Here is a 21,781-nt window from a genome sequence, read left to right on the forward strand (position 1 = left end):
ACCCAAAACTGATTCTTGAGGGACTCCAAATAGAAGAGGAGCAGAATCAGAGCTAGTGTAATCAACAACCACTCTCTGAGATCTGTCCGACAGATACGACTTAAGGAACAAAAGGGCACTATCACGAACGCCATAAAAATACAGATCATCCAACAATAGTTTATGATCTACTGTATCAAAAGCTGCAGACAGATCCAAAAGAACTAGGAGAGAGGACATCCCACTACAAGTGTTTGCCACCAAGTCGCTCTGAATCCTTATTAGTGCAGTTTCAGTCGAATGGTATTTTCTGTATGCTGATTGAACAACAGGAACAACTCTGTTGTGTTCCAGTAGTGGTAAGAGTTGGTCAAGTATGGCCCACTCAATAATCTTGGATAAAAAAGACAGGTTAGAGACAGGACGATAATTTGTCATGCTCTCGACATCAAGGCCAGGTTTCTTAATTAGGGGCCTAAGCAAAGCACGTTTCTCAGACCGCACAAAATTACTTTCTAAGAAGCATCTATTTATTATGTTGCAGATAAAGTCTGCAGCATGCTCATACACATCAGGCAGTTGTGACATGTTACATGGATCGAGTGAGCAAAATGTTTTATTAAGTTCTCTGATGTAACATTTGACTTTGTTTACATCCAGTGGATGAAATGTTGAAAGCAAATGATCCCCGGTGCACCGTGGCTGGAAGTCAACTGAGTATGCTTCACTAGGAGAACTTCTGTCTAAATCACTTCTCATTCAAGATATCTTACTTGTAAAAAATAAAGCAAAATCAGAAGCCAATTGGGTATCAGATACAGAAGTTGGTTTAACAATTACATTCCTCCGACCAACCAAATTGTTCACAACTGCAGACAGTTTTTTTTTATCACCACCACATGAATCAACTTTATTTTGATAATACCTAGCCTTTTGGGCTTTTACAGTGTGAATGACTGCTCTTCTCGCAAAAACATAACACAAACGAGTTACTTCGGTCCGCTGCAAGCGCCACTCACGTTCTGCCCTTCTACGTTGTCTCCTCAAGGAATTAATGGATGGACCATACCACGGAGAATTATCACGTACAGTGATTGTTTTTACTACCTCAGGACAATAATGGTCAAAAATTGACCTGAGCTCGTTGTTGTAAATATCAACCAATTCACCAGAAGAAAGACTTGAAGAATCGATGGAGTTTAAACGTTGATCAATTTCAAAACACATCAACTGGCGGTCAACATTCCTGTAATTTCTGAACCTGATGACCTTTTTATACGAAGAGGATTTTGGGACATCAAAACTAAGAGTGATCAGAGCATGATCAGAGATGAGGGGGTCAAATGAGTCAACCTCCACATCTGATACGCGCCTGCAACCAACAGGGGACAAGATCAAGTCAAGGACATGTCCTGAGACATGAGTTGGATTACTCACATGATTGAAAAAATTGTTCTGGGTGATCAACTCAAGGAATTCTGAAGAAAATGGTTTTGACTGTGGACTGTCAACCCAATAATTGAAATCACCACAAACAAGAAGTCCTCCAGGTTTAAGAGAAAACCCTTCAAGAAACTGCCCAAACTCCTCCATAAAACCTCGATCTCTACCCGGATGACCTGGTCGATAGACAATTGCAATTCTAATGGTATTCTGATGGAAATTTATTGATACTTCCATAAATTCAAATGATGATGGGGTCAGGTCTGAGTCAATGAGAGAAACGTTTGCAAGTGCTGCCGAGTAGATGAGAGCTACGCCTCCTCCTGGATAGTCAGCAGCAGGCCTGGGAATACTAATAATAGAATGTGTCTTTGGCAAGGCATTACGAATAATATCGATATCAGACTCATACAACCAGGTTTCAGTCAAGCACAATATGTCAAGCTCGTGCTGATTTAGGGTTTCATTAATATAGTCTATCTTATTATGGATAGAACGAATATTTAAAAGACCCATCCTTAACTGGTTCAAGAGGGACGTAGTCAGATTTTTGAATGGTCAAAATTGGTGTTTTCAATCAATCTATTCCTATGAAAAATCATAATTGGACATTCTCTACTTGAAGCAAAATGGGCAACCACCTGTGACTTTGAATTAGCATCTTGATGTCTTAAAGAGGAGCAGTTGATGCATTTGGGAGAATTTCTGTTACTACAGTCCTTAGATTTATGGATTCCAGCACAAAAGACACATTTAGGTTCATCACTTTTCCTAGAACATCTCTCAAATGTATGACCAAAGCCTTGACAGTGATGACACTGTGTAACCCAGAATCTATCGAAAGCGCGGCATCTTGTAAGATCCACAGAGATGTAATTGCCCTGTTCTACAATGGAGGATCTCACCTCTGGCGACATCTTCAAGACAGCAGTTTTGGTGTCATTCCTTGTCCTTGTGAAGAGAAGGTTGAGGGTACAACCTCGATCAACGAGCATCTTAATTTTATTGTTTTTTCTCAGAATATTTGGGATGATGTCAGAGTCATCCAAGGAAGAGGAAAGGCCTGTCACGGTCATTTTAGGCAGAATTTTCTTTGGCTCTGATATGCAAAAAGTGCCCTCAGAGCCAAAATGATCAGTCAGCACCCCAGTTGCTTCCCCCTTGGCCTCAGCTGACGGAAACTTCATTACCAGCCCACCAGCCTTGGTCTTAAGGCAGCTGTCAACCGGTACCGAGTTAAGTACGCCTCTGATGTCTTCTGGTCCCATCTGATTTGTCAGGGCACTAACGCCACTCTCTGGTTTCACAATCAGTACATGCTGACTATGAATGGCTTTTTTCTGGCCATGAGCACTGATCTCAATCACGCCCCCAGGCAGATCCTTCCCTCCCCCCACGAGAGACCCACGAACAGCATCCGCAAATGACTTGGCCTGATCTTGTGTGACCGCCATAGGTGATGAGACCTTGGTCTCTAGTGCCTCCAGTCTATTTGATACGTCTCTGATTGCTTGAAAGATTGGCCCAATAACTTTATCTTCATACTCCTTCTTGGTACTACTTCCTCCACCAGCCAAGACCTCGCCTGCGGGTGCAACACACTGGCTACACAGCCAGCGAAAGCCCAGCTGGTGGCTCCTCTTCATGAATGGATAGTCGCCTGCATCCAAATTTTCACAAGCTATATGAATCCACTCGCTGCAGTAGGCGCACTTCAGTGCTTGTGCACTTTTTGCTACAGACCTACTGCAGCGAGGGCACTGGTGTTGTTTACTCATGATAAGGGAGAACAAAAAAAAAAAAAATGACAACAACAGCAAAACGTATATACAATACTACCCGGGAAAAACCCGGGTAGCGCCGCCCCCGTTTGTGTCACCCTAATTTAGGAGGAAGAAAGAAAACCGAAGGAAAAAAAGCACAAAAAACAGAAATGGAAAATAAAACAGGGTGTCTGCGAGGTCACCATGAGCAGGTGGGGTACGACTTGACTACCCTTCTAGGAAAGGTAACCCAAACCGAGGTGCCACAGAAGTGCTGAGATGGTATTGAAAACTTTTCCCAATTTCAAGCTTTACAGCAGCAACAAATACGTCACTTAGGCAAGACCTCATTGGTTACGATACTGCCACTGCGCATATAATTTCCTATGTACAAATGTAATGTAGTCTACATGTCTTTTCTGCTTTTCTTATATGTTCACCATTTTCCTCTCCCACCCTCTCTTGTCAAGCATGTCAACAGCGCTGATCGGATCTTGAATTTGGCTCTCTATTGTATTTTGTTTTTCTCTTGGAGGGAACTGTTACTGCGGGCTCATGGCCTTTGGTTCCTTCTTCCTCGCATTAAAAAAAAAAAAAAAAAAAAAAAAAGCAAAACTCCCAAAGTATATGAATACAGTATTGGTGACTATAATCATGTGTATTGTATATATATTTTTTCATTCTAGTGCTTGAAATATCTTAAATAGTCAGCTGTCATACTTAGTCCAGTGCTATTTAAGGTGTATGTGCAAATTTTTTTCAGTTTTGTACCTGAAGGGTGATGTTAAGTGTGCTAGCAATCTCTACCAAAGTTCAGAGTTATGTACAGTATGTACAGCTACCGCAAACTGACTTCGGACCTCCCCCCACAAGGTATTAAAAAACACAGAAATCATAGTATATCACAATGTTTGTTCATGAAATGCCATTCATAAATATGAAATCATGTTTCTCTTGTTTTTCAGGACCAGTTGGATGCATTTTGGTATGGAATCACTTAGATCTCTAATGTAATCTAAGGACATTTCTTTGCACTAAACATTTGTCAGTTTAGTCTTGAGGTTGACCAGATTGGGTGTCTTCTTCTCTGCCATGATTTTCTTCATCTTTGCCCAGCAGTTTTCTATCGGATTTAGATCCAGACTGTTGCCAGGCCAGTCGAGGACCTCAATCCGATAGTCCTGAAGCCATTTTGTCACCTTTCTTGACTTGAGACATGGAACTGAATCGTGCATGAAAAAGTCGCATCCAAGAGTAGCAAAAAGGTTTAACAAATGATGTTTCAGACCTTGAATGTACTGGCCACATCATCAAGTTCTTAGGAAGAAAGTAGAGGCCTCCCCTTCCCAAATCACTGGAGGCAGGGCGACGAACCTTGGCAGAATGCACCTGGAACACTTGAAATGTGCTTTCATCGGAAAACATAACTTTTCTCCACTCATCTGATGTCCAGTGTGCATACTTCTTGGCAAACTGAATGCACTGCTTCTTTGTGCGGTCAGTGAGAAGCGGTTTCTTGGCTGCTGTGTGGCTTGGCAAACTCAGCTCCTTCTGCAAGCAGTGTTGGATAGTTCAAATTGAGACGTCTTGTAACAGCTGGGGATGCATTCTCTTCAATTCTACTGCTGTCAGAAGAGGATTCTTGATTACTTCCCTCTTTAGAAGCGTATCTGTACCTCTGAAAGTTGTCCTCTTCTTTCCACCACCATGCTCGTGCTATGGTACGGCTTCAGGTGGCAGGCTGCAAGCTGCAGCAAGAATCTTCATGATGGTCGACTTTGCACATCCAGTACCTTCACAAATCGTGTTGATAGGGACATTATCCTGTCACCATGCAATGATACGGACCCTCTCATCCCTTGAGCAGTACTTTCCAGGCATGAAACTCGACTCTAGGAAAAAAAACAAGGCAAACAGTAATGCATACGAAAAAAGAGTGAGGTGCAAGCTCGGAGCGACGGGAACATGTACACCCAATCTCGCTTCTGGGCAAGCACGGACATCCTGAGTGTTTCACCACCTCCCGCCAACACCAGATGAGCTGCCAGTTACTTCTTGTCCCCAAAACTCACTTGGTAGAGGTGGAAACACAAAGCAAGGACAGACAACTCTCCCACAGCAATTCTGTGTGTAGGTCCTAAATCAATTTGCGGTGGGTGTAATTATGTATTTACATCCATATACCACCGCTGTATGCTGCTTTCTCATAAGCTCTAAGCAGTATTATATGATAATCTGCTGTGAATTCAGGCATTTGTACAATTTTGCACCTTAAGAGTGGTACTTCCCTCCTTAGTTAACTGAAGTGCTATTATAAGTGTGACAGTCTGCCTCTCACAACCCAATTCCCGACATTCACATTTCTCACTTTCCACACCCAACTGTCATCCTCCATCCTCTCCACATGCTCAAACCATCTCAATCTACCCCTCATCACCACAACACCAATACACTCCACTCCCAGCCTTTCTCTCAACTCTTCAATCACGAACCAGCCCCTCAGGCCTCATGTTCAAGGACACACTATACATCCTTTTAATCACTATCATTTCTGTACATATGAGCCTACAGATCTCATCTTCCTTTACTGCCCAGGTCTCATTACCATATAGCATTACACTCCTCATGCATGCTGCATACAAAGGTCCTTTATCAATGAAAGGAGAACCCTCTCAATGTCAGGAGAGGTAATAGCTCCCTGAACTTCTTCCAACCACTCCTCACTCTGGCCACAGAGCTGTCTCCAGCCCCACCTCCAGCACATAACAGGTGCCCCAAATGACAAAACTCTTCCATGTACTCAAGAGACTCACTAGCATGACCAATACTTTCAACCTGACAATCTTAAATGCTCTCCCCAACACACCACACACATGAAATCAACATTACCTTGCAGTCTACCTCTAATACCACTTCATCTCTTATGCACCCACTTATCACAAGCACTGCACAAGATGGAGTTAGAACTGGAGAGGTCATACTGTATATAACATTCAATTACTCCTTCCCTAAATGAGGTCTCCTGATGCTGCATAAAATCAATTAGATGTAACAAGAATAAATAAAATACTTCACTGGAGGGATAAATTAAAATATGAGGAACATGCTTGTCACTGAATACTCAAATGCAGGTCTAAAGTAGGATAAATCTAACACTAAAATCAGGCAATATATTCTTTTTTTGACTCCAGTTATTTGTAGGTTAAAAAAAAATCAACAGCATTTCCTAGCACCAAATCTGGAGTGTTATAGAAAGAAATAATATAAAGGCTAAGCTGTTAAAAGAGTGGCTAATACTGACATGCAACAGAAATGAAGGAGTGATGTGATGTGGATGTGATAATGTTAGGAGATATACTCTTAGGTGATCTGGCCATGTGATGGAGTGAGAGACGAACTAGGAAAGTGTAAGTGAGTGAGGTGGAGGGGATGAGAGGGCAGAGGAGACTAAGGATGATGTGTAGGGATAGAGTAGAGAGGTACAGTAATAATTCTTCCATATACCTTCCCTACCACACTCAATAAATTTTGCCATGATAATTCTTGCACTCACTTGGCTCATCTTTATTTTTGTACAGGGGGTACAAGCACAGCCTTTTTCCCCTCTGCTGGCAGTTTCACTCATTGATGCCCTCCCACATATCTCCAACAAGCACTTCATTCCATTCTCTCCACTACACTTAATCATCTCGGCATACACATTATCAACCCCAGCTGCTTTTCCATTTTTCTTCCGCTTCACAGCACTCTTCACCTGTGTGAGTGTCACGTTTCCTGGCACTGCATTCCTTCTCTGCACACCCCCAAAACCAGTCATGTTTACAGCCGCTCTGCTCTCTCTATTCCCATTCATCAGGTTCTCAAAATATTCTTTCCATCTGGTCTGTATTTCATCCCCATGGGTTAATAATCTACCACTTACATCCTTCACACTTTCACGTTTCTTTCCACTGTCACTTCTACATTTCCACACCTTTTTCCAGAAAAACTTCCTATTTTCAGAGTAGTTGGCATTCATTTTTCTTCATAGATCATCATTTACCTCCTTCTTTTTCCTCTTTACTAGTCTCTTTACGTGCTTCTTGCTCTCAGTATATTCAGTTCTTATTTCAACTTAACCCTTGACCTGTAACCACTTTAGCCACTATTCCTCTTTTCCTCCACTGCTCTCTTAACCTCATCATCACTCCATGCTGTACGTTTCTTCTTTGTTGTTACTCTTACCTTTGCTGTTACTCTTGCCATGATGATATTAATAATAATGATAACAACAGTAATGATGATGATGATGGTGACGATGATTTTATAGTATCATGATTTTTCTGTCAGGTGTGGTGGGAGGGTCACTGTTTGGTGACTTTGAGGCTCAGCAAGTGTGTGGGTTCCATGCATCTTCATCTGGGAACACAACAAGTTGGACCTGGGGCACCAGAGAGTCTCCGCAGGACCACACACTTGGCACACTGTATGGTGAGTACACTATAGCCAGCTTGTTTTTCATGTAATGAAAGTGGGTCACACACACAACATTCACTGTATAGTGAATATGGTGCGTCTCTGGCATCTATACCATTCTGCTTTACCTTGACATAAAATTGTCATCTCCCCATACTGACTGATGTGGTGTAACAAGATTAACAGTGGAATATCATGCTATATTCTGTTCAGTATAACTTGGCCTAAAATTGCCATCTCTCTGCCTCGAGTGTTGAGTGATAGTAGTAGTTTAACAAAGGAATATGGTGGTAGTCCTGAAAATTTGCTGTGGAAGGGATGTAGAGCTTTAGAATTGTTGTCATTGAACTAGAGGAAATAAGCTGAAAAATTATGAAAGTCTCTTCCAAGTTAAGATGAACAAATTGTAGTCCGTTTATCTGTAAAGCATCTCTTAGTGTTTAATATAATATCTGGTATATCAGGCATTTTGTTGAGATATACAGGGTGTCCTGCAAGAGTTTTCAAAAACTTAAGGAGATTATTCTAAGGGTAAAATTTAGTAAAAAATGCTGTGTCACCTGGCCCAGTTCTGAGCCATTACAGAGCTACAGTTACTGATGACCTGATGGTTGAAAGTGGTCTTCCTCATAATTAGCCCATAAGGCCATTGTAACTGTGGCTCTGTAATGGCTGAGAATGGGACCCATCTTGATACAGCATTTTTTACTCAGACCTCCTGAGTTCTGAAAAATGCCACAGAATATCCTGTATATGAAAATTTACCTAACCTCTCCTGTGTGGTGATTTCTTTTTTATTCTCTTCCTGCTGTCTTAAGGTTGTTTTATTCAGGCTAGGGAAGACTTTTTGACTTGGAGGAATGAAATCTAATATCCATCATAAGGCAAGGGATCCGAGAAAGAAACAAGCTTCAAAGAAAGTGTGCCAAGAAACCCATTACGTACGGTGCAGAGTATCGCAGACTGCGCAATGAAATCACAGCTAAAATCAGAGAGGCAAAGTCAGATTACTATAAGAATAAAATAAGTGAAAATATAGGTAACAGTAAAAAAAGCTGGTGTATAATAAACTCCATCCTTAATAAGCCTTCTTCACGACAAAGAAATAATTGCTTTTATTTAGTAAACAATAATGAGGTATATGAACCTAAGGAAGTAGCCAACCATTTTAATAATTACTTTGTCAGTGTTGTTAAGAAACTTGCTGAGTCTGTTGGAGAGTCTGAGGTTAATTTCTATTCATATTTACACAATAGGCAAGACAGTGTATTCGTTTTGTCACCTACTACTGAACATGAAGTTAGACTATAAAAAATCTACGGAATGTTGGTCCCCGATATGACGATATCCCCATGTCCATCGTTAAGGAAATAATGGCCAATCTAGTTCCTGTACTTGTCTTCCTCTTTAATTTATCTTTTGAAACTGGAAAGTTCCCTGATATGTTGAAATTGGCCAAAGCCATTCCAGTTTTTAAATCTGGTGATCGTAAGCTGTTAAGCAATAATCGCCCTATCTCAGTCCTGCCAGCAATCAGTAAGATAATAGAGAAATTGGTTTATGGTAGGTTAATTCAGTTTTGCACCAACAACAATATTATCACTGATTCACAATTTGGATTTAGGGAAAAATTGTCTACCGAGAGTGCTTTGCTGTCATTCACCAAGGACATGCTGACTTCATTTGATGAAAATAGATTTACTATGGGTGTATTTCTAGATCTGGCTAAGGCATTTGATACTGTAAATCACTCTGTATTACTAAAGAAGCTGGACCACTATGGTATACGAGGCACTTCAAATCAATGGTTTGCTTCCTACTTAGCCAATCGCAAACAGTTTGTGCAATACAAACAGTGCCAGTCTATCTGTATGCCGGTAGAATTTGGAGTTCCCCAGGGGTCGGTCTTAGGACCACTATTGTTTATTTTGTACATAAATGACATCGTGTACGCTACCTCACATATGAAGCCAGTACTATTTGCAGATGATAGTACCTTTTATGCCAGCCACCAAAATCTCAATGAACTAACAAATGTTGTAAATAGCAGTCTAACAGTTATTAAGAAATAGATAACAAGCAACAAACTCACACTAAACGTAGGCAAATCTCATTACATTATATTTAGAAGGACACAAAGCATTGTAAATCAACCCAACATCTACATAGGTGCCCAGTCAATTGAAAGAGTGGACAGTATAAAATTCCTTGGTGTTATAATTGATGAACGTTTGTCATGGCATTTACATATCCAGTATCTCCATACAAAGATTAGCAAACAGTGTGGGATCATGTACCAAATTTGTGATTAACTAACAACACAGTCTTTTAAGCTCATTTATTACTTGCTGATTTTTCCTTTATTGTTTTATTGTAACAATGTATGGAGTGGTGCTCATAAGACACAATTAAACCGCTTATTTATAGACCAAAAGAAATCGGTCCGTATAATGGAAAACTTACGCAGTTATGACCACACTAATCCATCTTTCAAGTAATTGGGTATCCTAAAATTGCTTGATATAAAGTCCTACTGCACTGCTTTGTTTGTTTACAAGTCTTTGCACAACCTATCATTTAACAGTTACTTCGATTTGAATATGAATGATCGGTATAATCTCCGAAATAACTGTAATCTAAAAATACCAGTCATGGCTTCAACCCAGTCCCAGTCACATATCACTTATCAGGGACCCAAAGTTTGGAATGGTATCCCAATGGCCATTGAGGAACTAAGCGAGGCTGTATCTTTCAAATCTTCTTATAAATCTTACTTGCTATCAGAGTACTAAATCTTCAAATTAGTTGACTTTCATTGTTATTATTATTATGACCATTATTACTGGTATTAATATAAAAGTTACTGCATGACAGTATTGTGATACCAACTCTAACGTACGGAAGTGAAGCTTGGACGTTGTTGGAAGGACACAAGTCAAGAGTGAGAGCAGTGGAAATGAGTTATTTAAGAGGAGCCTGTGGAGTCACATGGAGAGACAGGCTGACGAATGAGGATATAAAGGAGCATTGTGGTGTTGATGTGGATGTGATAGGAAGGGTTATGAGGAACACACTGAGGTGGTTTGGCCATGTGGAGAGGATGGAGGGTGAAAGACTGACGAAGAGGGTGTATGTGAGTGAGGTGGAGGGGGAAAGAGGGAGGGGGAAGCCAAGGATGAGATGGAGGGATGGGGTGGAGAGGTATATGAGAGAGGGGGGTGAGAGCTGGGAGCAGGGGAGTGAAATGGCGGGGGACAGGGCGACTTGGAGGCGATTTGTTTGTGGCCACCCCAAACGGGATTGAGGCGTCTGGCAATAGATAGATAGATAGATAGACCTCCGTTTTGTTGTAGTGCTATCTTGTATATACCCTTTATTCTATCTATCTATCTATATACCTAGGCTGCTTCCCCCAAGGAAAGGGAGGTAGCCGAGACAGGACGACACACTCCCCATTTACTCATCCATTCAAACACATTCATTCGCATCTTAGCCCCAAAGGAAGAACGGACAGATCCTCACCGCACCACACGGCACAAGGGTCAACTGCGCAATGCGATCAGTGACATCTGCAGCAGGGCCTGACAGCAGAGCTGGTTTACCCCTGCCACATCATAACAGACCCATCCCCTTACCCGCACCTGACCTGACTAGCTGATCAGACCAAATGCGGGAGAATATCCCCTCAGAGCTGCGTCATCACTTATTCATTCACAATTTCTCTCCATTTATTTCTTTCACGCACAGCCACTCTTCCTTGCTCAACAAACATCCCTCTCGCATTCAGCGCTCTGATCACACTGTCCATCCATCCTATTCGTGGTCTCCCTCTCAGCCTTACACCTCTCACATCAGATCTAGTTATCTGTTTCACCAATCGCTCATTATCCATTCTCTCCATATGCCCAAACCATCGCAACACCCTCTAATCAACTCTACCAGCCATCTCCCGAACAACTCCAGTTCTCCTTCGCACTTCATCATTTCGCACCCGATCCATACGCGTCACTCCACACATACTCCTCAGACACCTCATCTCCATTACATTCAAACTTTTCCTCTCTGCTACACCCATGTTCCATGTTTCAGCCCCATATAACGCAGTCGGTACCACAACACCCTCATACAACCTTCTCTTTACATCCATTCCAAGCGAACGACATTTAAACACTTTTTTCATTCCTCCCAGCACCTTTCCTACTTCATTTATTCTAAACTTCACTTCTGCATCTATTCTTCCATCCACAGCAACATGTGACCCTAGATATTTAAAACAATCTACCTCCTCAAGCAACTCACCATTCAAAACTATATTCATCCCCCTACCATCTATCAACCTCGTACACTTCATCACTTTACTCTTATTCTCATTTACTTTCAATTTCCTCCTTTCACATACCCTTTCAAACTCCTCTACTAACTGTCTCAATCTCTCCTCTGAATCAGTCACCAGTGCAGTATCATCTGCAAACAGCAGCTGCTTCAGATTCCACTCTCCACCATCAACATTTACCAGACTCAGACCTCCACCTAAAACTCTTGCATTCACCTCCCTTACAACACCATCCATGTAAATATTAAACAACCATGGCGACATCACATCCCTGTCGCAGCCCCACTCTCACGGGAAACCAATCACTCACAGCATTTCCCACTCTTACACATGCTCTACTATTTACATAAAAACTTTTCACCCCTTTTAGTAACCTACCATCAAGTCCATACAATCTTAAAACAGTCCACAAAGCCTCCCTATCATTTCTATCATACGCTTTCTCTAAATACATAAATGCCCAAAACGCATCCTTGCCTTTCGCTAAATACTTTTCACACACTTGTCTCACAGCAAACACCTGATCAACGCATCCCCTCCCTCTCCTAAAGCCACACTGCTCATCACCAATCACTACCTCTGTACCCTCTCTAACTCTCGTAATTAACACTCTACCATACACCTTACCTACAACACTCAACAGACTTATACCCCTAAAGCTAGTACATTCATACTTATCACCCTTGCCTTTATACAACGGGACCACACAAGCACTTGCCCAGTCAATTGGCACCATACCTTTCTCAGAGCACACATTCAACAATCTTACTAACCAGTCAACAATAGTCACTCCACCACCCTTCAGGCATTCCACAGCACACCCATCCATACCTGCAGCTTTCCCTATTTTCAGCTCCTTTACTGCCTTCTCCACTTCCTCCTTCAAGATCATAGAATCATTCAACTCTTCCAACACATTTATTCCTTGCACCCTTCCATCTGCCACAATCTCAGCCACCCTTTCCTCCTCTACATTTAACAGTCTTTCAAAATACTCTGTCCATCTCTTCCTTACTGCATCCATCTCAATTAACATCCTTCCATCCTCTGCTTTTACTCGTTCTTCCTTCCCAGACTCTCCCTTTCGCACCCTTTTCACCTTCCAAAACATTTTCTTATTCTGTTGAAAATTCTCTGTCAGCCGCCTACCCCACCTCTCATCTGCTGCCACTTTAGCATCACGCACAGCCCTTCTCGCTCTATTCCTCCTTTCCTTATACCTTTCATATGACATCTCATCCTTCCTCTGCAGCCACACTTCATATGCACGTCTCTTCTCAGCCACATCCATAATTACTTCCTCGCACCACCATTCACTTCCTTTTCTTACACCACCACCCACACGTCTCACACCACACACCTCTTCTGCGTGCCCCACCACAGCACTCTTAAACAACTGCCATTCCTCCTCCACGCTGCCATTTTCCCGATCTTTCACTGCGTTCCACTCATCTTTCAATTTCTCCTGATACTCTATCTTTTTCTCTCTTTTATCCAGCTCACTCACTTTCAAAACCTCCCTGCCACACCTAACCCTCATAGCTCTCACCCATCTCTTACCTATTCTTAACTTTCCTTCCACCAGGTAGTGGTCAGACATACCTCCACCCTCTCCTCTCAGAACTCTCACATCCAACAATCTTCCTATTACATTCCTAGACACAACCACTTAGTCCATCAAGGCTCTATCAACAACCCTTCCACCCTCCTGTCTCACCCATGTATACTTATAAATATCTTTCTTCTCAAACAGCGTATTCCCAATCACCATCTCTCGCTCAACACACATCGCTATCATTCGTTCCCCATTTTCATTTCTTCCAGGCACACCATGCATACCAACTACACCTTCAACTGCTACATTTCCCACTCTAGCATTCAGATCACCCATCATTACCACATTCACATTCGCTCCAAAACTCTGCAGACACTGATCAACATCATTCCAGAAAGACTCCCTCTCTTCTTCATCCCTTTCACTACCAGGCCCATATGCACTCACAAACACCCACAACTCACGTTCAAATTTCGCTTTCACCCACATCAGTCTCGATGACACCTCCTTCCATTCAATCACACACTGCTGTACTTCCGGACTCACTAACAAGGTCACACCTTCTCTTGCCCTTCCTCTATCAACACCTGACAATCTTCCATTCACACTTCCAAACATAGACTCACCCTTCCCTTTCATCTTCGTTTCACTCAAAGCTAACACATCCAACTTTCTTCTCACAAACATTCTCCCAATCTCCTCCCTTTTAGCCTCAATCGTACTACATCCACGCACATTCATAGACCCAATCTTCAGGGTACGGGGATAACTCCATCCCCCATCCCTTTCTCTGGCCTGTCTCTTTTTAGGAACTAAAAACCAGAGGAGGGGGTCCCTAGTCCCCTCACCCTGCCCCTTTTAGTCGCCTTTTACGTCACTCAGTGAATACGATGGTGGTATTCTTCCTAACACAACCTGGCCGCAGAGTAGTAGTACCACCCCATTGTGCGGCCAGATTGTGTCCCCCCCGCCACAAGGGGGGACACTGATACACACAGGCACAAATACACACAGGCACTGATACACACAGCCACTGATACACGCAGGCACTGATACACACAGGGAATGATACACACAGGCACTGATACACACAGGCACTGATACACACAGGCACTGATAGACGCAGGCACTGATACACACAGGTACTGATACACGCAGGCACTGATACACACAGGCACTGATACACACAGGCACTGATAGATGCAGGCACTGATACACACAGGTGCTGATACACGCAGGCACTGATACACACAGGCACTGATACACACTGGCACTGATACATGCAGGCACTGATACAAACAGGCACTGATACACACAGGCACTGATACATGCAGGCAATGATACACACTGGCACTGATACACACAGGCACTGATACACCCATGCACAAATACACATAGGCACCGATACACACAAGAACTGATACACACAGGCACTGATACACACAGGCACAAATACACACAGGCACTGATACACACAGGCACTGATACACACAGGCACTGATACACACAGGCACTGATACACGCAGGCACTGATACACGCAGGCACTGATACACGCAGGCACTGATACACACAGGCACTGATACACACAGGCACAAATACACACAGGCACAAATACACACAGGCACAAATACACGCAGGCACTGATACACGCAGGCACTGATACACACAGGCACTGATACACACAGGCACTGATACACACAGGCACTGATACACACAGGCACAAATACACACAGGCACTGATACACGCAGGCATTGATACACACAGGCACTGATACACACAGGCACTGATACACACAGGCACTGATACACTCAGGCACTGATACACACAGGCACTGATACACTAAGGCACTGATACACACAGGCACTGATACACACAGGCACTGATACACACAGGCACTGATACACTCAGGCACTGATACATGCAGGCACTGATACACTCAGGCACTGATACACACAGGCACTGATACACTCAGGCACTGATACACACAGGCACTGATACACTCAGGCACTGATACACACAGGCACTGATACACACAGGCACTGATACATGCAGGCACTGATACACTCAGGCACTGATACACACAGGCACTGATACACTCAGGCACTGATACACACAGGCACTGATACACACAGGCACTGATACACACAGGCACTGATACACACAGGCACTGATACACTCAGGCACTGATACATGCAGGCACTGATACACTCAGGCACTGATACATGCAGGCACTGATACACTCAGGCACTGATACATGCAGGCACTGATACACTCAGGCACTGATACACTCAGGCACTGATACATGCAGGCACTGATACATGCAGGCACTGATACACACAGGCACTGATACATGCAGGCACTGATACACACAGGCACTGATACACTCAGGCACTGATACACACAGGCACTGATACACACAGGCACTGATACACACAGGCACTGATACATGCAGGCACTGATACACTCAGGCACTGATACACACAGGCACTGATACACTCAGGCACTGATACACACAGGCACTGATACACACAGGCACTGATACACACAGGCACTGATACACACAGGCACTGATACACTCAGGCACTGATACACACAGGCACTGATACACACAGGCACTGATACACACAGGCACTGATACACACAGGCACTGATACACTCAGGCACTGATACACACAGGCACTGATACACACAGGCACTGATACACACTGGCACTGATACACACAGCCACTGATACACACTGGCACTGATACACACAGGCACTGATACACACAGCCACTGATACACACAGGCACTGATACAAGCACACAACGTAGGACACAGTACTGCACTTACACACATGCATATCCACGTTAGACACACACACACACACACACACACACACACACACACACACACAATACTCTCTAATGGATCTTGTTGGTGTGGATGTGTTTATGTAACTGGTGGTGTGGGAGGTTGCCATGGTAACACAGAGGCACTTGCCACCAGTAAAGCAAAGATTTTCTTAATATATTTTTGCATAAGGCTGGTTAATATCCTTTTGTTCACACACACACACACACACACACACACACACACACACACACACACACTCATTTACTAACATCCATACCCAAACCTCCATTCACACAGGCTCTGTGATCTTGTCCATCCCTCCACACGCTGTATCCCTCCCTGACACAAACACAGGCTCACCTACGTACACACAGACAACTCAACACACACACACACACACACACACACACACACGTTCACAAACACAGACACAGATACAAAGACAACCTAACACAGAACCACACCAGCATCCCACCACAGCTCTGCACAGCCTCGCCTAAAAGGACACACACCAGTCCTCCACAAAAATACCCACTCCTCTGCAAATCCAAACCTCCACACGTAGCCCTGCCTTCACTTACGTAACCCTAACCTCACCTTCACACACGTAGTTCCACCTTAACATAAGTAGCCCCACATTCACTCATTCATACACGATAACATCTTCACAAACATCGATTCATCAACACATAAATATCCTTAACTCGACACACAGAGTTCTATTTCTATGTACATAGCCATATCTTTAAATACATCTAGTTACAGTATCCCTGAACGCATTAGGCCTCGCCGTCCCATACAGAACTGCACTTACACACATGAAGATCCAGCTTAAACACAGCCATGTCTCCATACACACAGCCACACGTACACAGAAGAGAGAGAGAGAGAGAGAGAGAGAGAGTAAAAGTATTTCCTTACAGTGCACATGTTACACACCCCTAAATAAACGCGCGCGCGCACGCACGCACACACACACACACACACACACACACACACACACACACACACACAAAACATTCCTTTTACACAACCACCACATCCAATGCCACTTCTACCTTCTTCATTCCCTACCACTGTCATCTACAACTACACACACACACACACACACACACACACACACACACACACACAAAGTTGTGTGTACACAGAACAGGCGAAACTTGGCGTGTGACATCCGTAGACTTTCAGGCAGCGAAATTTCTTGGCGAATATATGGCCGATCGAAAGTTAGGTTAGGTCACTTTGGGCAGGGTTTGGTCTGATTAGGTAATTTTTGGTTGGGTTGGCTTCAGTTCGACTAGATATAGACGGATTAGGTTAGATTGCTTTAGAATACGTCGGTTTGGATAGGTTTTGGGATGGGTTTTATTTGGTTGGGTTAGGCTGGGTTAGGTTCCGTTGGATTAGGTCATTTTAGGCTTGACTGGTTGGGTTAGGTCGGGTATGGTATGGTTAAGTGAGACTGGGTAGGATTAGCTAGGGTTAGATGCGGTTAGGCTGCTTCAAAATAGGTTTTGTTAAGTATGGGGAGGTTACGTGAGATTGTGAGGTTAAATACAATTAGACTGGGTTAGGTGAGTGGTGTGGAGAGGATGGGGGATGATAATTGGGTGGGGAAGGTGAGAAGTGTTAATATTGGGGGTGGGGTTATGAGGGGTAGACCGAGAAAGACATGGGACGAGGTCATTAAGTGTGACCTTAGGGTTAAGGGACTGAACAGGGAGGCTGCAATGGATCGTGCAGCGTGGAGAGCCGCCATTAGGTGACCAAGGCCGACACATGCAAGCATGTTGGAGCCTTTAAAAACGAAAATGAAAACAATGCTATGCCCTTCTTTTTTGGTTTAAAATATCATAGCTTCATGAATTTTGAATTGTAACTGTAGATGAGTAGAATGTTGCTAGTCATGAAGAAGTGCTGTGGAAAGGGTACTGTATAGCATTACCTTGTTCTGCCACTGAACTGTGTGAGATGGACTGCGTAAGGCAAAATATAGGCCAAGTAGAAGGTAGAAGTTGTGCTATATACTGTATAACTGTCTACTGTAAATGTGAATAATTTGTATTATATTCCTACAATCATTGCAGTGGTGTTCCTGTGGCGGCCTTGGGTTTGTGTGGGTGTAAGTGAAGTACAAGAAAGCAGGGTTCCAGAGAGATGGCAGCGTGATGGCGGTTCAAGAGGAGTGAAGGGAGACTGCCTGGAGAACTCAGAGTAGCAGAGGGGCCATGACTGCTTGGAGAGGTTGAAATCTGTTGTGATGGGTATAATACTGTCTCCTGTCTCTCCCGTCTGTTTTTCCTGTCTCTTGTCTTTGTCCCTCTTGTCTGTCTCTCTTGTCTGTTTGTCTTATCTGTCTCTTTTCTGTCTTTCTCTTTTCTGTCACTCCTGTTTGTCTGTTAGTGTAGGCAGGTAACTATGGAGGGTTGAATTGAGCAAGGACACTCATTCTTACATTATAGCCAAGGATGAGATGGAGTGGAGAGATGGGAGGGGGTGTTAGTTGGAGGGATGGAGAGTAGATACAAGTAGATATGGGAGAGAATGTGTGTAAGAGGGAGGAGTGTGGGTAGATATGGTGGAGGGAGGGTGTGAGTTGGAGGGATGGAGATGAGAGGGGTGGTGTGAGTTGGAGGGATGGCAGAGGACAGGACAGTGTGGAGGATATTTGTGGCCACACCTTACAGGATTCAGATGTCTGGCAATAGATAGATTAGATAGATATATAACTGAATTTCCATCAAGCACACTGTATTGATGTGGGAGTGGTAATGTCCAGTGAAAACATATAGTAACCAAGGAGACTCATTCCTTCCTCCATAACCATTAAATTAATGAAATTGTAATCAATTACTAAATTTGTGAGAATGGACCAGTTCCATCAGGTGAAGGACAGACTACAGTATAGCTAAGTGGCAAGATTATTTTTTCCTTGGTTAAGAAATCTAAGTGAGATGGAAGCACCGATTTTAGCCCATAAATTGGTATAGCTTTTTGTCCTTTTGTGGAGGGATACAGCTTAATGCCAGATTGACATTACCTTGCCTGTACACCTTTCCCATAGCCCAGAGGTCAGCAACCCTTAAAGCTACAAGAGCCATTTGTTTTAAAGTTTCATAAAAATGTAGTACTCTTGGAGCCGCAATACAAAAAATTCTGAAACTGAAATCTGCAGTATTCTAAACAAAACATTACGGTGATACTGTTTGATCTGCTTGTAGTATAGATCTTTTGTTTCATAAAAATGTAGTACTCTTGGAGCCGCAATACAGAAAATTCTCATAAACCGAAATCTGCAGTATTCTAAATCTAAACAAAACATTACGGTGATATTGTTTGATCTGCTTATAGTATAGATCTTATCAAAGCTGAATGAAAAATCTAATGTTGCCTTGCATGTATAATATGATGGCTTGTTCTGAAAGAATAAATGGTTATTTATGAAGCTCCTGGAGCCACAAAAGTGTCCTAAGAGCCGCGTGCGGCTTCTGAGCCGCAAGTTGCCGACCTCTGCCATAGCCCTTCTTTAGCATAATTAACAAGTCATTTAGATACAGGTGTTAGAGCAGTTTACAGACTATACAGTAGACTATGCAAGAAAGATTAGGGAACAGTTGGTACATTATGACCTAAGTTTTATCCAGTGTGGGTGAAGGCATTGGTAAAGTATATATCTACAGAGGTGCAGTCATAGAAATTTACTGTCCATTGCATTGGGCATGTGGAGAGAATGAAGGATGGCAACTGGCTGCAGCGGGGGAGAGGTGTGAGTGTTGAGGGTAGAGTTAAGGGGTTGATTAAGATGGTTTTGGGAGGCAGGATGGGGCTGGAGTGTATTGGTGGTGTGATGTGAAGGAGGTAGACTGAGATGGTTTGGGAAGAAGGATGGGACTGGAGTGTAGTGGTGTTGTGATTAGGAGGGGTAGAGTGAGATGGTTTGGGCATGTGGAGAGGATGGGGGATGACATTTGGGTGCAGAGGGTGAGAGGTGTGAGCATGGAGGGTAAAGGTGAGAGGCAGACTGAAAGACCTGGTATGAAGTCAGTGTCCTCAGGGATAAATGGCTGGACAGAGAAGCTGCTAGAGATCAAGCAGCATGGAGAACTGCCATTAGGTGATCAAGGCTGATGTATGGAAGCATCTTGGAGTTTTTATAAATGAATGAATGAAGGAAATAAGTTCCCTTTTCCCGCTCCATTAGGCAGGTAAAAATGTTGAGGTATAAATGTAAGTGCTTCCTCTATTATTTCTTTCCCTGTCCCTCCTTTCTGCACCCTTCCTCACTCCAGCATTAGGTGGAAAAGATCAGGATGAAGGAAAATGATGATTGTTCCTAGCTAGTTTGCTGTTTGCATTTACCTAACTTGAATAGGGAAGTAGCATTATACTGTATAGGAATAAATGCATTGGTTACTAGGCATATTTGGGTGTTAACATATTTCACTGAGAAACTTACTTACTAGAGCCCTTAACTCAGTTGTGGGTTCATGCTTATCTGGATATGAATCTAGGAGACTTCATGCTAAAATTCCCCTTCTGCAGTCCACCATCCTCCTCCTGAGAGATAGGTACATATGTGTATGGCAAGAATATTAACTGATAGACTCCTTGAAATGGCTGGTTTGATACAGCCTTCAGTATGTTCTTCAGCCTAAGATTTAACTAGTGTTGATGGTTGAGGTAGCACTGGCATTGTAGTTCAAGGGTGGAGTTGTAAAGCATGTTTGTACTTTAGGGCAGTATAACGAGGGCAGCTTGATGGCAGAGGAGGCCACCACTGCTGTGTTGGGTGTCTGGTGGTAGACATCAACCACCATCACCACCACCACCACCACCAGTGATGAAGGGGAGCAACTTGGCTGGATACTACAAGATGAATATATGTAAATATGTTATACATATTCACTTAGGTGCCAGTCTGTTGAAATAACCATTGATGGGCCAGTGGAGTGTTTCATACATAACGTATAGTTTTCTATAAATCTTGCTGTGGTGCTGCTTTTGTTAATTGCCAGTTGGTTGCAGAACTGGCCTCAGTAGGTGTTAGTCAAAATGCACTGCAACTTGTGCTTAAATAGCTGAGGAAGCTAAAGTTGCAAGAATCATGCAGAACATTAAAAACTCAATTTTGCTAAGTGGAATTATTTGCAGTAAGTGTGCTGCAGTTAAATTGGCAGTGCTAACAACTATATCCCAGGAAATGATCACTGCCACCCCTTGTGCTTTAGGTTTCATTCTTAACTTTTCCATATAGTTTTAAGTCTTTGGAGACTTGCAACAGAAGACAGATAGCCATTGTTACCCCATCAGTAAATAAAATATCCCCAGAGCTGGATAAAACCATTGGCTGTGGCAGGAGTAAATTAACACACAACAGGAAGCTCCCTGACATCTCTTCTGTAATGATTTATTT

At 43.1% G+C, this 21,781-nt stretch overlaps 1 protein-coding gene across 1 annotated transcript in view; it reads left to right on the forward strand.

The window, feature by feature from the left end:
• LOC145390079 (protein misato homolog 1-like) overlaps positions 1–21,781 on the forward strand; it is an 87,545-nt gene that overhangs the window by 54,130 nt on the left and 11,634 nt on the right. The window contains exon 13 of the mRNA XM_080265149.1: positions 7,515–7,655. Coding sequence (XP_080121275.1) covers positions 7,515–7,655 — 141 coding nt within the window. The remainder of the gene's footprint in view (positions 1–7,514; positions 7,656–21,781) is intronic.

Source organism: Coenobita brevimanus, unplaced genomic scaffold, assembly GCF_032717465.1.
Source record: "Coenobita brevimanus isolate Jiangsu-jjx unplaced genomic scaffold, ASM3271746v2 jjx.HiC_scaffold_2803, whole genome shotgun sequence".
Lineage (NCBI taxonomy): Eukaryota > Metazoa > Arthropoda > Malacostraca > Decapoda > Coenobitidae > Coenobita > Coenobita brevimanus.